Source organism: Lissotriton helveticus, chromosome 6 (assembly GCF_964261635.1).
Source record: "Lissotriton helveticus chromosome 6, aLisHel1.1, whole genome shotgun sequence".
Taxonomy (NCBI): domain Eukaryota; kingdom Metazoa; phylum Chordata; class Amphibia; order Caudata; family Salamandridae; genus Lissotriton; species Lissotriton helveticus.
In genome coordinates, this window is record NC_136067.1 from 1,432,096,453 (window position 1) to 1,432,118,625 (window position 22,173).

Genomic DNA, 22,173 nt, shown 5'->3' on the forward strand with positions numbered 1-22,173 from the left:
CAATGGCTCCTGGAGAATGACGCTTCATTCTGCCTCAGTTAAACCCATTAGCCTCTGCCTCTACAACTACTGTGCCTGAAATTCAACTATGATGTCAATACTAAGCAAAAAATTGGGCAAATGGCATTGGATCATTGAATTGGTGTTTTTTTTTATTTTCTATTCCACTCACGAATTAAGTCATGATCATTTTGCATTTACATGTGGCAAAAGACAGAACAAGTATAGTAAGATTGCCATTGGGCAGCTACACCATCCCACTTTGTGTTGTGGCCTGCTAGAAAGAAATCTGGCTAATTTTCCACATGCTGATGCTAGAATTGCTCATTAGATTGATGATATCATATTTACTTGAGACATTAAGGAACATGTTTTAGAGTTACACAAGATTAAGAACCTACAACAGATGGGGCGATACACTCGAAGAGGGTGCAGTAACTAACACAAGACGTGGATGCCTAGGTAATGTGTCAGCAAGACAAATGCAATACTCCAAAATGTGATTGATAAAATACAGCAGTTGAAGGTTCCTAACACAAACGAAAAAGCACAGAACTGTATAGATCAGAAGGAAAGTGTGCAAGGTGTGTGTGCTGTTCTTTCGTTGTTATATGTTCTGACTGGATGCTGACAATTTTTTTCTGCGAGGTCAGTGATGTTCAAGCCATTCTGAGAGGGTTACATTACTTGATTGGGCATTATGATCAGATCCAGTAGATAATGAGACACCATTTTCCAGTACTGCAAATCAATCAGAAATGGCCAAACGAACATGGAAAATGGCTGGTGTTGCACATTAGCTTTTATCTACAAGCTAGAATGATGATGGATAAATTCAGCAGACTGTTACAACATGTTTGAGGAATTTGTCAGGAGATTACACACTGAAAGGATGGTGTAAGAATTTGAATCAAACAGTGTTTGTGTTGAACAACTCAACAGTGAGCAGATACTGTTCATTTTTATGACAGGGCAGACTACGGAGTAAACATCTACATTAATATTGTATAAAACATATCTAAGAGCTGGAATGATTTTAGAACGTCCTCTGGAGGCATGTTCCCCAGCCATGGTGGAACTAAGGAATTAAGCACAGGACAGAATATCTCAAAATAGGGCTTCAATCTTCTCTACCAAAGGAACACTATAAATTCCAGAAAATGGAATAGACAAACCTTATAAGCAGTCCTTTCCAAGATATTGCTCTATCAATAGGATGCTATCTGAGGTTCCCATAATCTAAATTATAAATGCAGTAGTTTGATACATTGTCAATGTTTTTCATTCTTGACTGTAACTGATAAGTCACTAATGACATTATGGGGTCGATTCCGATTCGGGAAAAAAACGTCCGTACGATTTGTATCCGGAGCCCTCTCCGTACGAATCGTACCCGTCCGTCTGACTCGCGTAGTACGATACGTATTCCGTGAATCCGTCCGAATCGTCGTGATCCGTACGTATTGCAAGGCTGAAACCGTGAACCGTACGACTCGTACACATGCCGTACGACTCGTACACATGCCGTACGACCCGACGAGTACGATCCGGACCGGGGTATGAGGATGCGATTTGTACGGTCCACGTCAGGTAAGGGTGAGTCGTACGGAAAAGCACACAAACACATACACACCGTACGGTCCGTACACCCCATGATCGTAGGGGTATGGTGCATACCCCTGCGATCATGGGGTGTACGAGCCGTACCCCATGTACGATGGGTGTACGAGCCGTACCCCATGTACGATGGGTGTACCCATCGTACATGGGGTACGGCTCGTACACCCATCGTACATGGGGTACGGCTCGTACACCCATCGTACATGGGGTACGGTGCGTACACCCCATGATCGCAGGGGTACGGTGCGTACCCCTGCGATCATGGGGGGTGCGCACCGTACCCGGGGGGCCGTTCTGTACCTGTTTCGGCGCAAACTCTGCTTTTACGGCTGTTTTCAGCTCCCGTAGAAAAAGGGTCCTACGCTGCGTACCCGACACGTATCGTACTTGCTGGGTCGTAAAAACCAGCCACGAACCGTACAGATGTCACGTACAGCGGGTTCCGAGGGAGAATCGTACGGAGATTAGAGTTGTACGGTCTCTGTAGGACTCGTACGGAGTACGCTTCCTGGTACGAATCGTACTTCGTCGTACGTACGGGGGACTTTGCAGGGTACGATTCATATGGGAAAAACGCTCCAAACGGCTATTCGGAGCGTTTTTTCCCGAATCGGAATCGGCCCCCTAATGTACACACAGTTGTAATTCTCCTTCACTGATGTACAGCAGTGGCTTTTTTGGGGGATACAAGCAAAGCAACAATAAATACATATGGATAAGGATTATCAATATTATTCGGAGCTTCTGTAATAGGAATGTCACCCCAGAACATTTTGTATTTTACTCTTTATATTCAAAACCACCTCTCAAACAATTGCCAAGTGAAGGGAATCTGCAGCAAATTTAGATCCAATATTGTAGTGATGGAAAATAGTTGCATTATCACGGTCTATATTGTCTGCTCAGGGATTGTGGTAGAGAGGTGTGGTGTGATGTTCAAACAGGACCCCTTTATTCTTACCTTTGGACAATAAAAGATATGAAATTCAGAATCCCCTCAAGATCGAGATAGAAGTAAGAGTGACATTGTGCCTCCATTTCTTATATAGAAGTGAGGAGCTATCTCAGTTATTGTGTGCTTCTATATCTTCAAAAGGAATCCTTTGTATCAAAGATGAACTCCATAGAGAAAGGGCTTTGTCCAACACCTGACCACTCTAATATACAAGAACTTAAACATTAAACATTGATAGGCTACATATTGCTGTCTATAATTATCTGTCTCCCATTGTTGTGTTGGGCTCAATATGAAAGAGCACATAGAACCCTGGCACACTAATGTTTGGGACTTTATAAAACAGAAACTATTGCATTCTCTTCCACAGTTGTTGATAATCTCTTTCTTCTTCTTGCTAGGGGATTGCGTAGGACACAGTCATAGAATGCCCTGCCTGTGTGAGTGAGAGAAAGAGAGAGAGAGAGAGAAAGAGAGAGGGAGAATGTGTGTGTGTTTGTGTGTCCTCCCAATAACTTTTGACTGGGACCTCAGAATCCCACCTACATGATTGGTCACATTCCCAAGTAGCAACCACTCCAGGGGGCAGATTGCAGGGTTTGTAAATGTGTACCCTCCATCACCCCTTAAAATGAGGCAAATGTTGCACCAAAATGTGTGGTGGCAAGCAATCATAGGCAGGTGGTTTGCTGTGACGCTTTGTGCTCACCTCAACAGGTCCCTTGGGCAAACGCTAAGTATCCACCACCTCATTGGTGGAAAACATCCAGAGCATCCTCCACGGTTTTGAACAATTGGCACAGGCAATGTCAACTGTATCACTTTTCTCCAATGCAGTTACACATTATAAAAGGGGCCTTGCTGATTTCTGCAATTTGAAAACTGGGCCTCCAATGACAAATTGCACAAAGAAATATGTTCACGTTTTCTATAAAACAGACTCTCATCTGTGGAGAATTTCAGGCTAAATCACTGCCAAACACAAAGCTGTTAAAGGGTTTAGTAATAAACATGGTCCTTAGTTTAATTGATGACACAAATAATCACCATCTTTTACCCAAAATAGGAAAAAGGGAGATAAAATAAATGTTATCATTTTTATAACCCTGTCTGTTGCAAATTTAAAAAAAATTGTAATAAATACAACTAATATATTTAATTGTTAGAAAGAAATTAATTCTCTGGATTGGTCTTTCCCATGATTTAAAATTCCCGAACCTGTATGATGTGTAACAAAAATTAATATGGCTAAGCTTTAGATTATCAGTCTTTGTACAGTGTTATCATTGATGACTTAGCATGAAATATTTTGCCAGACAGTATCACCTTTAGAGCATTTCTAAACCAAATGTAGAAATAAGCATATATAATAGGATTTAAAGCGGAGTTCAAATAACCAAACCACACCAACGCATCTACTAAATCTGCGGGTGTGCTATAGTCCAGTATTGGATCTAGAATGTTACAGAAGAAAAATGGGAACCAACACGCAAGAAAACCTCCCATCACTATTCCCAATGTCTTGGCAGCTTTCCGCTCTCTTTTCTGTACTACTTGGTTAACACTATTTTCTCCTGTCCCACAACGGTTCATAGAATGAGCTTGTCTTTTAGCTACAGTAAATATTTTTCCATATACACCAATCATAATGATCCCAGGGATGTAGAAGGACAGTAGAGAGGAGCCAAAAGCTGAAGCTCTATTAAGAAAGAGTGTGCAGCCACCAACACAATGTACAGATTGATAGTAGAACTCTTCTATCCCAATAATGTTCAGTTCTAGAAAGATCATTCCAAAGGCAAGTGATGCTGAGGTCCACCAAGTCACTAGTGTCAACCCCAGTACAATTTTTTCATTCATTTTGACTCTGTATGTTAATGGGTGGCAGATAGCATAGTAGCGGTCAATGGCGATGCAGAAAATATGCAGAATTGAGGCTGTGCTCAACATCACATCAGTGCTGCTGTGGATTTTGCAAAACAAATCTCCAAAGTACCAGCAGGTTTCCACAGATCTCATCATGCTGCAGGGCATGATGAAGGCACCTAGCAGAATGTCTACATTAGCCAAACAAAGAACAAGATAGTTTGTTGGATTATGGAGCTGCTTGAAGTGCACTATCGAGACAATGATTAGTAGGTTACCACATAGTGTGAACAAAATTGTTATTGTCATCAGAAAGTACAAAATTACTTTTGTCCTCTGGGACCTGATATCCCTCACACAGGAGCCATTTACAGAAGCATAGCACAATTCAACCACTGCAGACATCTCTGCTTATGTTCATGAAGACAGGCAGTCCAGGTCATTCTATGTTGAATTGAGTTTGCATGCCTGTGGGAATAAACAAGAGAGTCTCAATGTATTGTACATCATTTTTAAATGTTTTAAAAGACACTCTGTAGACTTACCCTGGTGGAATTCCAGATAACCTGACATAAATGGGGTTTAATACAACCAGGTTGTGTCATGTCAAGTTTTAAATGTTTATTCAGCCACAGTGGAGAATACTGTGGTGTTCATTCCAGGTTCACCTTGTAACTGTTTTGGTGTCTAATGTTGTCTGGTAGATTCACTTGGAATTTGCATTCAACCTTCAGGTTTGAATTCTGCAAATGCATTATTTTACATAGTGCAACTTTACCAGCCAAGAATGGCTGTCTTTTACTTAATCATCCAGCAAATATTCTGAAATAGGGAAATTACGCTCTTCTTAAATGTGCTGACGTTATGCAGTGCTGTTTTGATGACTACTCATCCCTATAAAAATTTCCTGAGGGGAAAATACTAGACCTTTTTCAACCCGTTGGCAGCTTCCGCTTTTTTGCGGCAGTGCGTCCGTTTTAAAAAACGGGCACAGCCGCGTCGGCCATTGGCCGACGGCAGCACCAGCGAGGTAGTGCTGCAGTCGGCCAATGGCCGACGGCAGCATGGAATGGGTTAAGGAGTAGCAACATACCTCCATCAGGATACACTTGCAACAAGACAGGACCTATTGACTCCACACAAAGAAAGGTAGTTTTCAAATTGTATGAGTACTTATATGTGAATTTTGCGCTTTCTAAAGTTCACAGGACAACAAGCTCCCACTTCTGTCAACAATTCTGGCCAATTTCAACAAATCCCACATCATAGAACACAATCTTTAAAAATAAAGGGGCTCATTAGAATGGCGGTTTTTCCGCATCCTCCGGGCCGGCGGAAGTGTCCGCCGGCCTGGAGGATGCGGAAAAACCGCGGCGGAGACTCCAAAGACCCACCGCCAAATTAGGATGGCTGGTGGGTCTGGAATTCCGTCCGCCGCTTTTCCGCCGCGGTCGGCTTCCGACCGCGGCGGAAAAGCTATAACATGGCAGGCGGTGTCTATGAGACACCGCCCGCCATATTATGATGTTTGTGTAAATATGCTTTTCCACGGCGGCTTTTCCGCCATGGAAAAGCATACGGACATTCACTTCGGGGGCCCGTTGCGGGCCCCCTGGGTGAATGGGGGGTGGGGGGTGCACATGGGGGGGTACCTATGGTACCCCCCTGCATTTGCGTACACAAAGCAGCAGGCACCGTGAGGTGCCTGCCGCTTTGTGCATGTAAATGCAACACATGCATTTTTAACATTGCGGCGGGTGCAGCTTGAAGCTGCACCCGCCGCAATGTTAAAAATAGAGGATGTGACCGCCACCCTGGCGGTCACATCCTAATTGCCATGGAGGGACCGCCGCTGCCCATGCGGACGGTCCCTCCTACTCAGGGGTGGCGGACGGACGCAAGTCCGTCCGCCATCCTAATCGGCCCCAAAATCTTTTATGAAGGATTTTATCAAGAACAGCACACACCTCATTGGGCCCCTTGACAGTGTAGAAATCCAAAAGCAGTGGCATGTCAAATGAAGCACGTTCATGATGAGATTACTCTGGCCTTCAGCAGTTTACTATAGTTCAGTCACTAAGATTCTCTCCAAATGAATAAAGGAGCACCTTCCATTTGAAAAGCTCTACCTCCCATTTCCTTTCCTTAGACTGAAATGGGGAACCTTAATCATAAAGAGTTATATTGATCTTTATGATTAAGGACTATATATTGCATATTTCCATAGAGCTAAGAACATGGCCAGCTCTAATATGGCACAAGGAAATAGTGAGCCTTAAGCCTCTTGTTATGCCTTTCATTTTCTATTAAATGTTGCTTTTGAAATTCTTTGGACTGTCCTGAATATGAATTTTGGGATGTACCTACTGGATAAAGTGTCTTGATTTTTCTTTCATCATGTTTTTATCTTAATATGTGTCATTGTTTTTAAAACGTTTTTAATTTAGTGGATTTTAGATTAAACTGTATGTTTTGTGGTAGTTTATATATATATATTCTACATGCTAAGTATTGTTTTTTCTGTGCTTTTATGGTAGAAAAAAACTAATAAAGCTGATAATGTTGATGGTATTGCATATTTCTTGCCTATGATAAATAGTTTTAGTTACATAATACCAGGTGTATGAAGCATAGAGATTTAAAATGAATTTAATTTGCAAGTAGCTACCAGAGTAACTGAGAAAGCTTAGAGGAGACAACAACAAACTTATTTTAGTAATAAAGGATTTGAGCAGCATTGTTTTTTATATATATTGAAGTTCCAGCTATGCTTTTATGCCACACCAGGATAGGACTTCTAGTCATGGCCCAATTTTGGTCAGCTTCCAATATAAAGGCAGGGCTGAATAAAGGCTGTGCATGCCATATCTTTCTTGGAAAAAATGAATAAATAGTAAATTCTCATCAGAACTCATCAACAGTAACAACTAAATTTACTAACTTGCGGCTGCCATCTGTGTCATAGAATGACTAGACTCGGTGACAATGCCTAAGATACTGACCCAATCAAGGGGAGAGGTGCAAGTTCCTAATAATGAAGACCTTAATTGTGTGTTTCAAATGTTTGGCCGATTTAGAATTATCATAATTTCAGTTAGAGATGGATTACATTTTTTAAAAGTGTACGATATCCATAAATGCACAGCATTAAGAGTCAACAGGAGAAGATTTTCCAACTTAGCCTAGTCCAGCAACTTTGTCTCTCAAGGAGAGTCTGTGTGTTTTCAGCATATAAGATGGAAGTTTTGAACTTATTCTGCCAGGGGATGACAATAGAGATTAAAAAGAAGGGAGGATAATGCAGAACGCTATGGGATTCCCCAGGCCATACATTTTGATTGATAGCTGAAAGACATTAGTTGACCTAATTGTGATCGTTCACCGATAATTAATCACTCAGTCCTAAAATATTTACACTGGAAAAAACGATGACAGCCATGAAAGAAAGGGCCAATAGTCCAGTGAATGGAGTCAAAAGAAGCACACAGTTTTAGCTAAATCATTGCCCAACACCAAAACCATTGACAATCATCCTCTGATCAGCCACTACCATGGTTGTCACTATCTCGATACCAAAGTCAGAGCCTAAACATGCCTGAGCATCATCCATGCTGGTTTTAAAGGACATAGGCTTTTTAAAATGCAGATTTATCTATTTACTTATGTTTGGTGGTGAGATGTTGTACACATCTGAGAAAATTGTTCAGAACTATTGTTAACTTGTCGTGTATTTCTATAGGTTCTGAATCGATCCCCCTATTCCTGACCCTATTCTGGTTAAACTACCTAGCTAGTTAACTAACAGTCAGCCCATGAGGCAAGAAATCCCCCATGATGCAGATACCGTTATCTGACGCAGTCACACTACGGCACAGGAACGTGTTATCTGATTAGGTCATAACGCTTGAGATCTAATTAGACAAGCGACATTCCTCCAGCCCCTGATAAGGCATACGACGTTCTCATAACAAATCAAACCTATGACAACCTGGAAAATCCGTGCGGCCATTGTTTTGATTTCACAGAGAACTTTTGCAAAAGAATGTGCTAACGAGCAAGTCGTATGACATCTTTATTGACGTACCTATGTCCATCCTTACGTCAATCTCGGCACCTTTAAGGTATAAATATTGCCGACCTTGCCCTATGCAAACACACGCGTGGTGACAAGACGGAGCAGCCATACTTGCCGAAGCCGAGAGCAGAAGCAGACCCCGCAGGCAGCAGCCCCGCCTTCCTGACGCGCTGAGAGACGCGCTGCTATCTCAAGCCGAGAGACCCAGCACCGGCGCTTCCGGGTAGCCCTCGCAGGCAGCCTGGAATATCGAGAGCAGAGAAAGAGATACCATTCCTCATTCATCCTAAATTCCAGGTACAGAACTGAATAACCCCTCCTAGAGAATTCTTTAGTTATTCACTTGGCAAAAACAAACTTAACTTAAACTGTAACTTTCTATTCCCGCCCACGCATTAGACTTAGGTCAGGTACACGGGGTAGGCGTATTTAGAAACACCAGTTGAGTACGTTTAGTCAAATGTATATGTGTATGTAAATATATTTTAATCATTTTAAACATCATATGGCTCAGAAACCATATCAATGTTTTTACAGTATTATTTTATACTATTGCTTTTAATGTATGCACTTTACTTAACTATAAGTATTGCAATAATATCGATCCATTTCTCTTGTACGAGAAAAGAGACTGATCAATAAATAACATCTTTTATTGAACACGCCCGTCTCTTCCTTTTCTCTACATTCTGATGAGACTAAGAATGCACGTACTGACTGAGTAAAATAATTGCCTTGTGCTCACACGACTCTTGAGATTGACTCTTGATTAGGGGAGAGCAAAGTTGTCATGTTCTATGGTTGTCAGAAACTAAATCCCTTCTTGTCTAATCAGGGGAGGTAATTCTTTCCTGAACATTCGAGAAAGTTTCTAGCGAACTCTGAGCTTAGCTGGCAAACCCAAAAATTAAGTCTAGTATCGACAGTAGTAGACCTAGTTAACGTCTGGCCTAGGCCTTTACTGCTGTAGGTACTATTCCAATGCGCAGAGCCTATTGGGAAGATAGGAACTACACTACATGGCGCCCAACGTGTTTGGAAAGGGCGATAAAACTAACGTAAGACATTTAGAGTAACTCAGTCGTGCTTTCTCACTCAGACCCCTTTTTCCATTATACTCCAAAGACGTCTGGAGTGGGTGAAAGGTAATATCCTCCAAAACCTCGCAGGAGGGAACTCCTATGTATGGTTCTTGGTATAGTCAACGTTGAAGGATAAAAACATTCCCAAAATATTGTGCATCTAATCTCTGTTTCCATAAGAAACCTGATCTGCAAACAAACATAATACCATCCTGTCTGTAAAATGGCAGAGAGTGATGATGAAAGAGAGGCAATTAGATTAGCTACTGAAATAGCAGATGCTGATGCTACCATGCAAACAGCAGACCCGGATATAATACTCATCCAGGTCGCCAAAAGGAGATCTATAACCTTAAAACTTATAGAAAATGGACTGACACCTAGAGGTGGCACAGTCATATTCGTAATTGAGGCACATGAATATCGGCAGACAGAGGTATACTATACATGGATACATTTTCCAGCAGCAAATGCTGTAACAAAGTACTTCCACTATTACAAAGTAGAGGAACCTCCTGAAACGTACACTCCTTTCGAGGAGGTGGAAGTACCACTCAAATTCCAAGAGCATTTGCTCTTATTTGATGGCGCCCTAAAACATAACAATCACATTACAAGGCTCGGTCCTTTAGGAAGACCAGGAGCAACGTGGCCGGTCCTAGCCGGATACACACCACATCCAGACATCGAAAGAATGCCTGCAGCAGAGCTGTTAATACAGCTAAAACAACTACTAAAAATTCACAGACAATTAGTTCAGTATGTAATGCGGACTTCAACAATTCAGCCAGCGATTAAACTTCCACAGCTGACCCCTCACCAGGGGAACACAAATAAAATTACACCACAGAACATCCAATCCTGCCTAGGTAAAGTTCCAGCTAAACGGGAACAGATACCATTCTGGTTGGCACAGAAAATTACCCAAATAGAGGCGGTGTTTCCTGACACCACCCCATTAGAAAAACACAGGATTCTGACTATATGTCTCCCAATGGGAATCGCACCACACATTGAGGACTGTGACACTTGGGGTACAGTCTTTGCTTCCATCTATACAAAAACGCACGGTGTTCCATCCATTTCGGTGATACCAGATGTGCTAAAACAAATTCAAGATGAATACGGTCCAGAACCAGCTTTAACTCTTGGTATGAAATTACTAAAAGACTTCAAGCAGGTCTCGGCTATATTATTAGCCAACATAAAAGGTGAAGCAGCAAACGTGGCGATCCGCCAGAGGTTAAAAGAGACAGATATAGCAGACCAACCAGCTGAAATTGCCAGAATCATAGAAAAATCCTATGAAGAACTAGGCAGAGATAGTCTAGGTGGAATACCAGTAAAACCGCAACTGACTACAAGTCCAGAAAAAATGTTTTTTAATAATAATAATAATTCACCAAAAAAGAACTGGGATGGGAACAAACAATCCAATCCTAAAGAAAAGAAATTCCAGTCCAGAGGAAGGTCTCCTAGGCGAAGAGAGAAATCTCCAAACCCGAGACAAAGGTCACCCCAGAGTGACCCCTCTGGGAATAGATATAACCTTAGAAATAGGGATAATATTAAAAAACCTGATAGATATCAAGACATTGATACACGTCCCTCTCAATCTTTTCAGAATTCCTCGCAGAAATCGGAAAGAAGAGGACGATCAGAAGAGCACGCCAAGTCCAAAGACAAGGAACCTGCTCAACTGAAAAAGAAATTACAATTTCCAAAAAAGAAGGTAGCCAGTATCAAGGTAGTTAACAATGCCGAGAATACTGAGGACACAACTGAAAAACGGAGAGTGGGCTCAGACAATGCTAGACAGCGCAGCAGAGGTGAGCATAGCTCGCAAAGTCCTTATGAATCATCTGGAGACAGTGGACACGAATGAATACCTTCAAGTGGAAACTGCAGATACCAGAGTTAGCAAGCCCCACAAAATATACGAGATAACATTACGTATAGAGGGAGATAAGACTAGGAAAATAAGGGGACTATTTTGGGATAACCTCTCCAAGGGCTATGACATCCTTCTAGCTGAAAAAGACTGGCCACCAGAGTTTGTCAGGGAGTGCCCTCATGGCGAAGAAGTAATTATGCCTGCCTTCTCGAATCAAATGCCGATTCATAAAAAATATACACTTGCTAGAAAGTGGGCAGTGGCCTTATCACCTGCTTTATATAAAAATCATGTAGGATGGGATGAGGATTCTCCTCCTCACAAAATCCAGTTAAAATCACAACCAACTGCACAAAGGCAGTACCCAATTAAGCAAGAAGCAAAAAAACAAGTAAATGAAATACTAGATCAGCTAGAATACCAGGGGGTGATTGAAACTTGCACCTCACAAATGAACAATCCTTTGTTTCCGGTCTCCAAACCAGACAATTCATATCGCCTAGTTTTGGATTACCGACACCTTAACACATGTTGCAAAACTTTTGCAGTGCAAAACTCACACAGTGCTGCACTAATGAATAACATAGTGCGCAAAAAATACAAAACTACCTTGGACATCTCCAACGGATTATTTTGTCAAAACATAGCACCAGAGAGCAGATATTTAACAGCTTTCTCAGTAAATGGCACTCAAAAACAATTCTGTCGGTTAGCCCAGGGGTACAAGAACAGCCCGGGGGTATTCTCAGCGAGAGTAACAGAATTACTACAACTATATGATGATGAAGCATTATCTTATGTCGATGACATTTACTTAACAGATGATGACTTGGAGACTCACTTGAAAAGAGTGAACACCATAATACTTGGTTTCGCTGCAGAGGGTTACAAATTCAACTTCAAAAAGTCCAGAATTGCCCATCTGACGGTCCTATTCTTAGGATATGAGCTATCAAGTGAAGGTAAAAGCCTGGCAGACAATTTCCTAGAGAAATGTGCCGTTATCCAAGCTCCTAAAACACTAAAAAACCTACAGTCAATTTTAGGCTTCCTAAATTTCGGAAGAACATACATTGCAAATTACGCAGAAAGGGTGAAACCCCTTTACGATCTAATTAAACCAGACTTTAAAAGATCCAGTTGGACTCAAACACACACAGAAATTTTGAGATCCTTACAAACAGACATGCTAATTAAGACAAAATTAGAAACCCGTGATAATACACGCAACCTTGTGATCCGAGTCATCCCAGGGAGATGCGGATTCACATACCTGACCTCTAATGAGGGAGAAAAGGTACCAATTGCATTCAAATCACACTTGTACACTAAGGCTGAAATGAAATTTAGCCCAACGGAAAAAATTCTTACAGCAACACAGACAGCTATAGCAAAAGAACGAGCCCTGGCACAAGGTAAACGAATAATAATCGAGACACCAATACCAGCCTTAGAGGCGGTAACAAAGGCAAGCATTCCAAATGCTAAAGCACTCCATCCAAGATGGATACAATGGGCTAACTCTCTTGCTGCAACAGACGTGATGTACGAATTTGATCCTTATTTAAAAACACAAGAATTTCTCCAATATGAATTTGAATGTCCTCCGCCAACCGAAATTCTGCCTCTAGATGACTACGGCTGTATAATATATACAGACGGATCAGCACAACCCGCAATAGGGGGTAAACAAGCTTACAGTGCTGCGTGCGCGATTGTTAAAGGTCGTTGGCACGAAGGGAAATTTAAACCAACCCTCACTAAAACACAATCCCTAGGAGATTGTACAGCTCAGCGAGCTGAATTACTAGCATTCAAGATGGCGCTTGAAAATACTGATCGAGGATTCCCCACGCTCATAGTGTGCGATTCGTATTATTGCGTTCAATCTTATAATGAATACTTGCAGATCTGGCTTCAGAATGGTTTCAAGGATGCGAAAGGTGGCACAATCAAGCATAAACTGCTCTGGGAACAAGTAGCTCTTTTACAAAAAGAACTACCAAAGACTCACGTGATACATACACTGAGTCATCAACGTGATGGCGTTCACGTTGCAGGGAATTCATTGGCTGATGAGGCCGCGAAGGCAGCTGTGCAAACGGCTTCCGTAGCTGCCGTCACCCGGTCAAAAACAAAAATAGACAGCGAAATATTACAAGCTGTCAGCGCTTCAGAAAAGGATTCGATAGAACCACTCCCTAAAGGCTTTCCAGTAAAATACTCATACATAACTGATACAAACAATGTTCCTTTTGCTCGAATCCCTGGAGTGGGGGATAGGGCAATTCCAAACATGGAACATAGGTTAGGACTGATAATAGCGGCACACGAAGGGCTTGCTTCTACCCATGCTGGCGTCTCAGCCACAGTATCATTATTAAAACAGAGATACTGGTGGCCACAAATGAGAAGACAAACAAGGAACTATGTTCTAGCATGTGAAATATGTCAAAAAATGAAAGTATCAACTGTGAGACGTCCAGCACAGACGCCCCTTCTAATCTCGGATAAACCATTAGCCTGTGTTTATCTAGACCACTGCGGTCCCTTACAAAGGGATGGTAACTATAAATATATCTTGGTCGCAGTAGACTCATGCACGAGATTCATATGGATGTGGCCCCAGCGAACGGCTGACGCCAGAACTGTTATAAAAGATTTGCGAGTCTTTATCGGCACATACGCAATTGGCATTCTGCATTCGGACAATGGTCCTGCTTTTAGCTCTCGGGCTTATAAGGAGGCCATGGTCAGCATGGGCGTGCAATTGCGGTACTCTTGTCCATTTCACCCTGAGGGGAACGGAATTGTTGAAAGAAAAAACCGTGACATAAAGCAATCTATAACGGCAAAGGTATTAGGTTCGGGAGCTGGGTGGGTCAAACATCTAATGTCCAACGTAGTCTAAATAACTTGCCAAGAAATTCTCTGAAGGGATTCAGTCCGTACGAATTATTATTCGGAACTAGGATGTTGATCTCTGACCTTGATAGTCAGACTTCAGTGGTAATAGAAAAAACCTTTGATGTCAAAGACCGTTTGGCTATTTTGCAGGACTTAAACAAAACAAGAAAAGACCTGAGCAACATACAGTTGAAACAACAGCCAACAACCACTGAAGAATCACCACCTGTCCCAGCAAGACCTGTCTGGATTCCAAAAGTCGGGGATCTAGTCAGGGAAAAGATCGCGGTAAAGAAGGAATTTGGGCCTTCTTACAGAAAAGCAGTTCCTGTCTTGTCTGTCAACGGGACAAGATCAGTTGTACTACCGCCACTTGCTGGAAAAAAGGAGAACCGAGTTGTATCCATCGACCTGGTAAAACCACAACATGTGGCCGATAACAAACAGTAGGCCAAGTGGACTCCCAATAAGTAGCAGAACACCAAGGTTTGCTACCAGTACAGAGGTCCTATCAAAGAGGCTCATCACATTCGAAACGCCTACAGAAGAACAACAAGGACTATGCAACAATGCAATAGAACTAAGACCTCTGAAAACCCAAATAAAAACATTTAGCAGAGACACACCAATCTATACTGAAGTACCAAGTGACAATGCAAAAAACAAGAATCCTGAACCAATTGGAACAATTGACAGAACTGCATCTGGTTACTTCATCAACTTCGATGATTCCTCTGAAGGTTTCAGCGAACAAAAGACACAGCCATCATCAAAATCCTTTAAAGACAAAGCTAAGGAACTTTTGAAACAACTGAAAGAAACATATCTGGTTTCTCCATGGATTGAATTTTGGGTGGGTTTTGGTGCATTTATCCTCATACTTTGGCTCATCATGGTATTTACCTTGGGACGCTTCATTGAGGGAAAATATGCTAAAATGGACACAGCAAGTCAGAACATCAACTTGGTCCTCAAACCACACACATCTTCACACGTCGAGAAACGAGAACTTTCTTCAGAACTTTCTTCAGCCAACTTCACAGCAATTCCAATGCCTGGTGGGGTAGCCTGGGACAACACTGACTATGAAATTTATGGTCCGGTCGAGATCCTGAAATATCCACACCAAATCAAGATCTCCTTGAGTGACTTTGCAAAACCAAACTCATTTGCTGATGATTGGGACTTTGAAAGTATAAACAATATGATGTCTGACTTAGTAATGTCTGCTACATTTACAAAACATGATTATTTGCAAGGTTCTACAAATTATGATAGTATGTATTGCTATAACCATTATGGTAACCATTTCTTGCATAAATCTGCACAACCTAGAAATGTTTTAAATTATAATCAATGGGAACATTGTGCTACACCTCCAAAAGGGAGCTCTAGAACCGTTTATGACAAATATTCATATTTTTCAGGTTTTAACATAACTAATGCTGAAACATTTTATTACAAATTGTCAAACAAGACAGGGATGAAAACCATGATAACCAACACGAAATTGATATATTCAGATTCATTCTTTGAAAAAATGAATACTTTTGGATTTGATTATTGGGACAAAAATGTTGATTTGAAAAGTGTTTGGGGTACAAAAGAATGGCAAGTACAGGGTATAGAAGCTTTGTTTAGAGCCTGCATGATCCCAGAACAAATGATATTTTTAAATGACACTGTTCAACAAACCACCTGTCTTGGCTTAGCCAAAATCAAAGATTTAAATAACCTGTCTATTCCAAAGCCAACAATGTTTAGCAATAACTCTGATACAGATGAAGGAATAGACATAAACCATATACTTAACCAAAACAGAACACATCCTGATTGGAAACAATGGTTGATCTGGCCCACAGATACAAATAACTGTCAAGATAGATTCCTGAATAAAACACAGGGTTTCAAAATGACCAGGCCAGACCCTAGATATCCCCAAAGACATCACCCAGGGATAATAACAACCTACAGTGTGGGCAAATTATGCCTTCAATGGCTACAAACTTCCACACTGCCTGAAATTAAGCAACACCTAACTTTACTTACTGATGGTGCTGACTTGCGTGATTTCATACTGGGACCACGCAAACAGCGTCAAAAGCGTTTCATAGCAGCCTCTGTATATGCAGCATACAATGAGGCCTGGAAGGTTACTCAAATTGAAACAGCAGAGAGAATACGTGAAATTGATCGTATTAATTTGGAAAAATCACTTTCTGTAGTGGACAATGGGTTAATGACTCTGTCCTCCAGAATATTTTCATTGGACAGCATTGTGTCTTCAGCAATCGATATATTATCGCAAGACTTACTGTTATTACAACATGGTCAGTCACAATTGCGCTCTATTGTACAGCTTGGCTGGACGTTACAAAATCTGCGTTCAGGCTATGTGCCTTGGCGTTTAATCAACACAACGTCACTATTCCAAATCTTTAACCTTACTGATAGACAAATCGGTATGGCGCAGAAGGGTGCTGATTATACAATCTTGAGCATTGAAAAACTAGAAAGATTACCAATGACAATGTCAGAACGACCTGTCAGTGAATGGATAATCCACGGAATCATAAATATTCCAATCTCAACCTTCAGGTTTCAATACTGCCAAAAATATATACAGGCTGGCATGTACGAGAAATTGGGAAAGGGGTACCTTAAAACAACTTGGAACCTGCCCTATTCACATGCATGTGTCAGTAACAAAGGACAGAAAGTGTTTCTTAGTGGCAACAATTGTGCTATGTCACTAAGCGGCACGCTTCTGTGTAACGGTATTAGTTTGCACGGAGCCTGTGAAGGGAATTCATACAACCTTTCATGTCACCAGCAAGGCGCACCTGCAACTGAAATAGAACCATTCTTTCAAAGACTCTATAATGGGAGTTACATTCTTATTGTAGACCGCAGATGTTGTAGTCTTATGCCCGGGACTCCTTATCTCGTCACCACGACGGCGAAGGTCAAGTGCTGTGGACGTTCTTTGTTCCCCAGCTCCTTACCAGACAGGGAGGCAAGGGCATGGCCCGGTTTGAAAATTACTTCTATTCGAATAGACACTTTAAGCAGAATGAAAACAGTGCTTCTTCAGACGCCTACAAGGCTCACGTCATCTAAAGAAACGTATGATCTACAAGTCGCAAGGACGACTGCAGAGATACATACATTATTATCAACTAATTCCCCCGTACATTTCGCGGAAATCCTGAGCGAAATCTTAAATATTTCTGATACCACTGGGGTCTCAAAGGTATTTAAGACAGTATTTTCGATGGCATTAACACCATTCAAAGCCATACTGGGTATTTTTCCAGATTTCGTCCATTCGATTTTTGGCGGACTTCCCCTGATCCTGGGACTAATTGCAGGAATCCTATTCCTAGTCCTTATTTTTCGTTATGGCAACCCATGTCACAGATCAAACTCTCGCGACAATGGAAGATACGATCCTAGCCATTGGATACCGGGACCGGATATCAAAAATCCTGGGACTCTCCCGGCTTAGAGACCTAAACATGACTTGGTTTCTATCATTTCGACCAATGTGGCAAAGGTGGGTTTTACCTGTACTAAGGTGTCTGCTATGCGGAGAAGAATGCGTGTTAGACACCTGTCTGACGCTACAATCGGATGCGCCGGTGGATGCAGATACACTGTTGGTTCCTACCAAGGTTCACGCACTGTGCTGCCCTCAAAGGCTGCCAATTCTGATGACGGCATTCCTGGAATCTTCACCACTACGATTGAAGAGTAGTGAAGTTCAAGATGAAAGCAGCATCGAACAGGTACGACCTTCTGTCAGCAATGCTAATCAGAATGTCAATGGAGACAATCATGCGCACGAATGCATGGTTACCCCTATTTCCGACTTAGTGGAACTTTCCCATGAAGCTGTTGACAGTTTTTTCGAAAGCCTGAATGATATGATGTTCTCTCCGGAACAGAAATAGAGACTTTTGAGTAAACTCGCACACGGCGTTCCCTGAATTCGGCCTTCAACCTTTAAAAATAAAGTCACATGAACAATTACAATCCAGTTCACGGACAGCAACTTTTTTCAGCAAGCCCTTAAAATATTTTTCTATATATTTTTTCCCCGGGACACTGATCTTCTGCTTAAAGTAAGAAACTATTCCTAGAGAACTAAGATTTCTATTTTAGATACTTTATATAGACTTTAGCTGCCCGCTGGTATGTTCACAAATATTTTATTATGTGATGAAATGGTCTCGGACTTCCTTTCTGTATAGCTATATTAAGAGCCATTTCATGTGTATTTCTCATACACCAAAAAGCAATAATGCATAACAATGCGTGTTTACTTTTGCATTTAATTCATAGCTTAAGTGCATACAATATATATGACTGCAATTTTTCAGTATATTTGAAAATTTCGAAATGCATTTATGTATTTTGGGGTGGTAAGGTATACACTATACTCTATAGTATGTTGTACTATGTTATACTATGCATAGATTAGTAGATATGACCATAGTTAGCGTGGAGTGGGTGTCGTGTATTTCTATAGGTTCTGAATCGATCCCCCTATTCCTGACCCTATTCTGGTTAAACTACCTAGCTAGTTAACTAACAGTCAGCCCATGAGGCAAGAAATCCCCCATGATGCAGATACCGTTATCTGACGCAGTCACACTACGGCACAGGAACGTGTTATCTGATTAGGTCATAACGCTTGAGATCTAATTAGACAAGCGACATTCCTCCAGCCCCTGATAAGGCATACGACGTTCTCATAACAAATCAAACCTATGACAACCTGGAAAATCCGTGCGGCCATTGTTTTGATTTCACAGAGAACTTTTGCAAAAGAATGTGCTAACGAGCAAGTCGTATGACATCTTTATTGACGTACCTATGTCCATCCTTACGTCAATCTCGGCACCTTTAAGGTATAAATATTGCCGACCTTGCCCTATGCAAACACACGCGTGGTGACAAGACGGAGCAGCCATACTTGCCGAAGCCGAGAGCAGAAGCAGACCCCGCAGGCAGCAGCCCCGCCTTCCTGACGCGCTGAGAGACGCGCTGCTATCTCAAGCCGAGAGACCCAGCACCGGCGCTTCCGGGTAGCCCTCGCAGGCAGCCTGGAATATCGAGAGCAGAGAAAGAGATACCATTCCTCATTCATCCTAAATTCCAGGTACAGAACTGAATAACCCCTCCTAGAGAATTCTTTAGTTATTCACTTGGCAAAAACAAACTTAACTTAAACTGTAACTTTCTATTCCCGCCCACGCATTAGACTTAGGTCAGGTACACGGGGTAGGCGTATTTAGAAACACCAGTTGAGTACGTTTAGTCAAATGTATATGTGTATGTAAATATATTTTAATCATTTTAAACATCATATGGCTCAGAAACCATATCAATGTTTTTACAGTATTATTTTATACTATTGCTTTTAATGTATGCACTTTACTTAACTATAAGTATTGCAATAATATCGATCCATTTCTCTTGTACGAGAAAAGAGACTGATCAATAAATAACATCTTTTATTGAACACGCCCGTCTCTTCCTTTTCTCTACATTCTGATGAGACTAAGAATGCACGTACTGACTGAGTAAAATAATTGCCTTGTGCTCACACGACTCTTGAGATTGACTCTTGATTAGGGGAGAGCAAAGTTGTCATGTTCTATGGTTGTCAGAAACTAAATCCCTTCTTGTCTAATCAGGGGAGGTAATTCTTTCCTGAACATTCGAGAAAGTTTCTAGCGAACTCTGAGCTTAGCTGGCAAACCCAAAAATTAAGTCTAGTATCGACAGTAGTAGACCTAGTTAACGTCTGGCCTAGGCCTTTACTGCTGTAGGTACTATTCCAATGCGCAGAGCCTATTGGGAAGATAGGAACTACACTACAAACTGATGCATGTTTCACAATATAGATACTGAGCACAACATCGCATTACTAGAAGATGTCTCAGGGGAAATTGTCATCGACAATTCCCATGCTCTGCAGACAGTTTATGTGTGATTGGAAGCATTCCACACACAGATTATGAATTGTCTTGATAGTACTCCATGCCATTGCTTTAAGCTACAGCATTGGTCAATGTTAGCAATTTAAAGGAAATGTGTTTTCTGTAGGAGCATTGAGAAATATTCTGTCCATCATTTTAATGAAAATTAAATTTACCTGTGTTCTCTTGCAGAGCTGAACCTCACTTTGGGTGATACCTAGAAATGAACAGTTTAGCCCTTTATCATGTTCGGACCCTTCAAGTTCAATTAGTTATATAGTAGGAGAAATCTACTATTGCGGTATACTTTCTCCCTCATCAGTCTGACTTTTTCTGGTGATGTGTTCTCCTATTAGATTTATCTCAAGCGTGTAGGTATGCTAAGTTTGCATAACATTTACTACACTTTGCAATTCAACTCATCCAAGATTTTCATTTAAGTACTTGGTGGATTACAGTTTGTGGGCTGTTGTTTACCTCTGGGAACGTTGATGTTCTAAACTGCCAGACTACAATTACCATGTGTCTTTGCTCCTGTGCACCAATGTCTGCCTTATGACTGTGCATGTTACAATAGAGCACAGCCAGGTCTTCTTAAAGTAGAATAAAGTGAGCCACACGAATAATCTACACCACGTGCATGTCATATATTGACCAATTTGTAGTGTCTCAAACATGTATGTGCAGGCCTCACTCTGGATTAAATTCTGTGGTGTGCTACTTGAAAAGCAGCTTTTACTTCACATGGAGGAAGGTCTTATTTCGTCTTTACATGCTTTGACTTTAGTAACAATTATAGAAGATATTATTTGAATTGGAGACCATTTATTTAGTTTTAGAGAAAATATAGAGGAACATTAATCGTATTAAATTTATTGATCAATACAGTGGGTTATAGTGTCACAGGAGGTCTTAGGAAGTAACTGACTCCTACCTTCTTGGTGTCATTTGGCACATATTTCCACAAAGTGACTGAAGGAATTCTGTCTCCGTTCCATAGAAACCAAATATTTAGTAAACCAAATGTGTTCTTGGAGATTCCAAGTAAACTATCGTTAAAGTGGAAGCAATGGCATCACGTCTGTGAGCATTATCTTGTTACCATTGAAGAGGAAGAGTTTTCATCTGAGTGCCATAAGGCCCTTATGTTCAGTTAAATGGCCATGCAGGGCAGGAATTCTTCGATAACTTACTAGAGATTGAACTATCAACAGGACAGTTCATTTTAACAGGATGCATACAAAGAAGCTAATGTAAGGTTGCAAAGGTGGTACAGAGAGAGACCCAGTATCATGCTGGAAAGGCATAGCTTCTTCAAAGGTAAACAGTTTTCACATCCGTCGATGGATATTGAAGAATATATAATTACATTAAGAATTCTGGTAGTCTCCTGTGAGTTTGGTAAATTGTGGCCACTTATTTGACAGACCAATTTGTTTTTAAATGTTTCTCTAAGCAGATATAAGAAAGTTTGTTAGCCTGTCAGAATCCTACATTGATGGTGATAATAGAAGTTGCTGAAGGTATAGAACATTCAACAGTGTTTGCCAAAGCTTTGGCTATGGAGGATTCTGGGGGTTCTGCAGCTAAATATGCCCCTAGTGACAGGGATAAAGAGTTCAAAGCAGTGCCAAAGGAAAATGTATGCTATAGATATATTTATAAGGGGCATTTACAGTCACCACTGAGTCGTGATAGTTAAGCCTCATAGTCCAATGAACTTTTTTTCTGTTTTGCCTATGCCTTTTGCCTATACCTTTGGTCCCCATGGACAAATCTTTAGCAAA

The 22,173-nt window shown here is 41.3% G+C and overlaps 1 protein-coding gene across 1 annotated transcript; it reads right to left on the reverse strand.

The window, feature by feature from the left end:
• Nucleotides 1-3,838: 3,838 nt before the first annotated feature.
• LOC144762739 (trace amine-associated receptor 1-like) lies at nt 3,839-4,846 on the reverse strand. Its single transcript, XM_078647989.1, has one exon. The coding sequence runs from the start codon at nt 4,844-4,846 to the stop codon at nt 3,839-3,841; it is 1,008 nt and encodes a 335-aa protein (XP_078504115.1).
• Between the last annotated feature and the right edge of the window lie 17,327 nt (nt 4,847-22,173).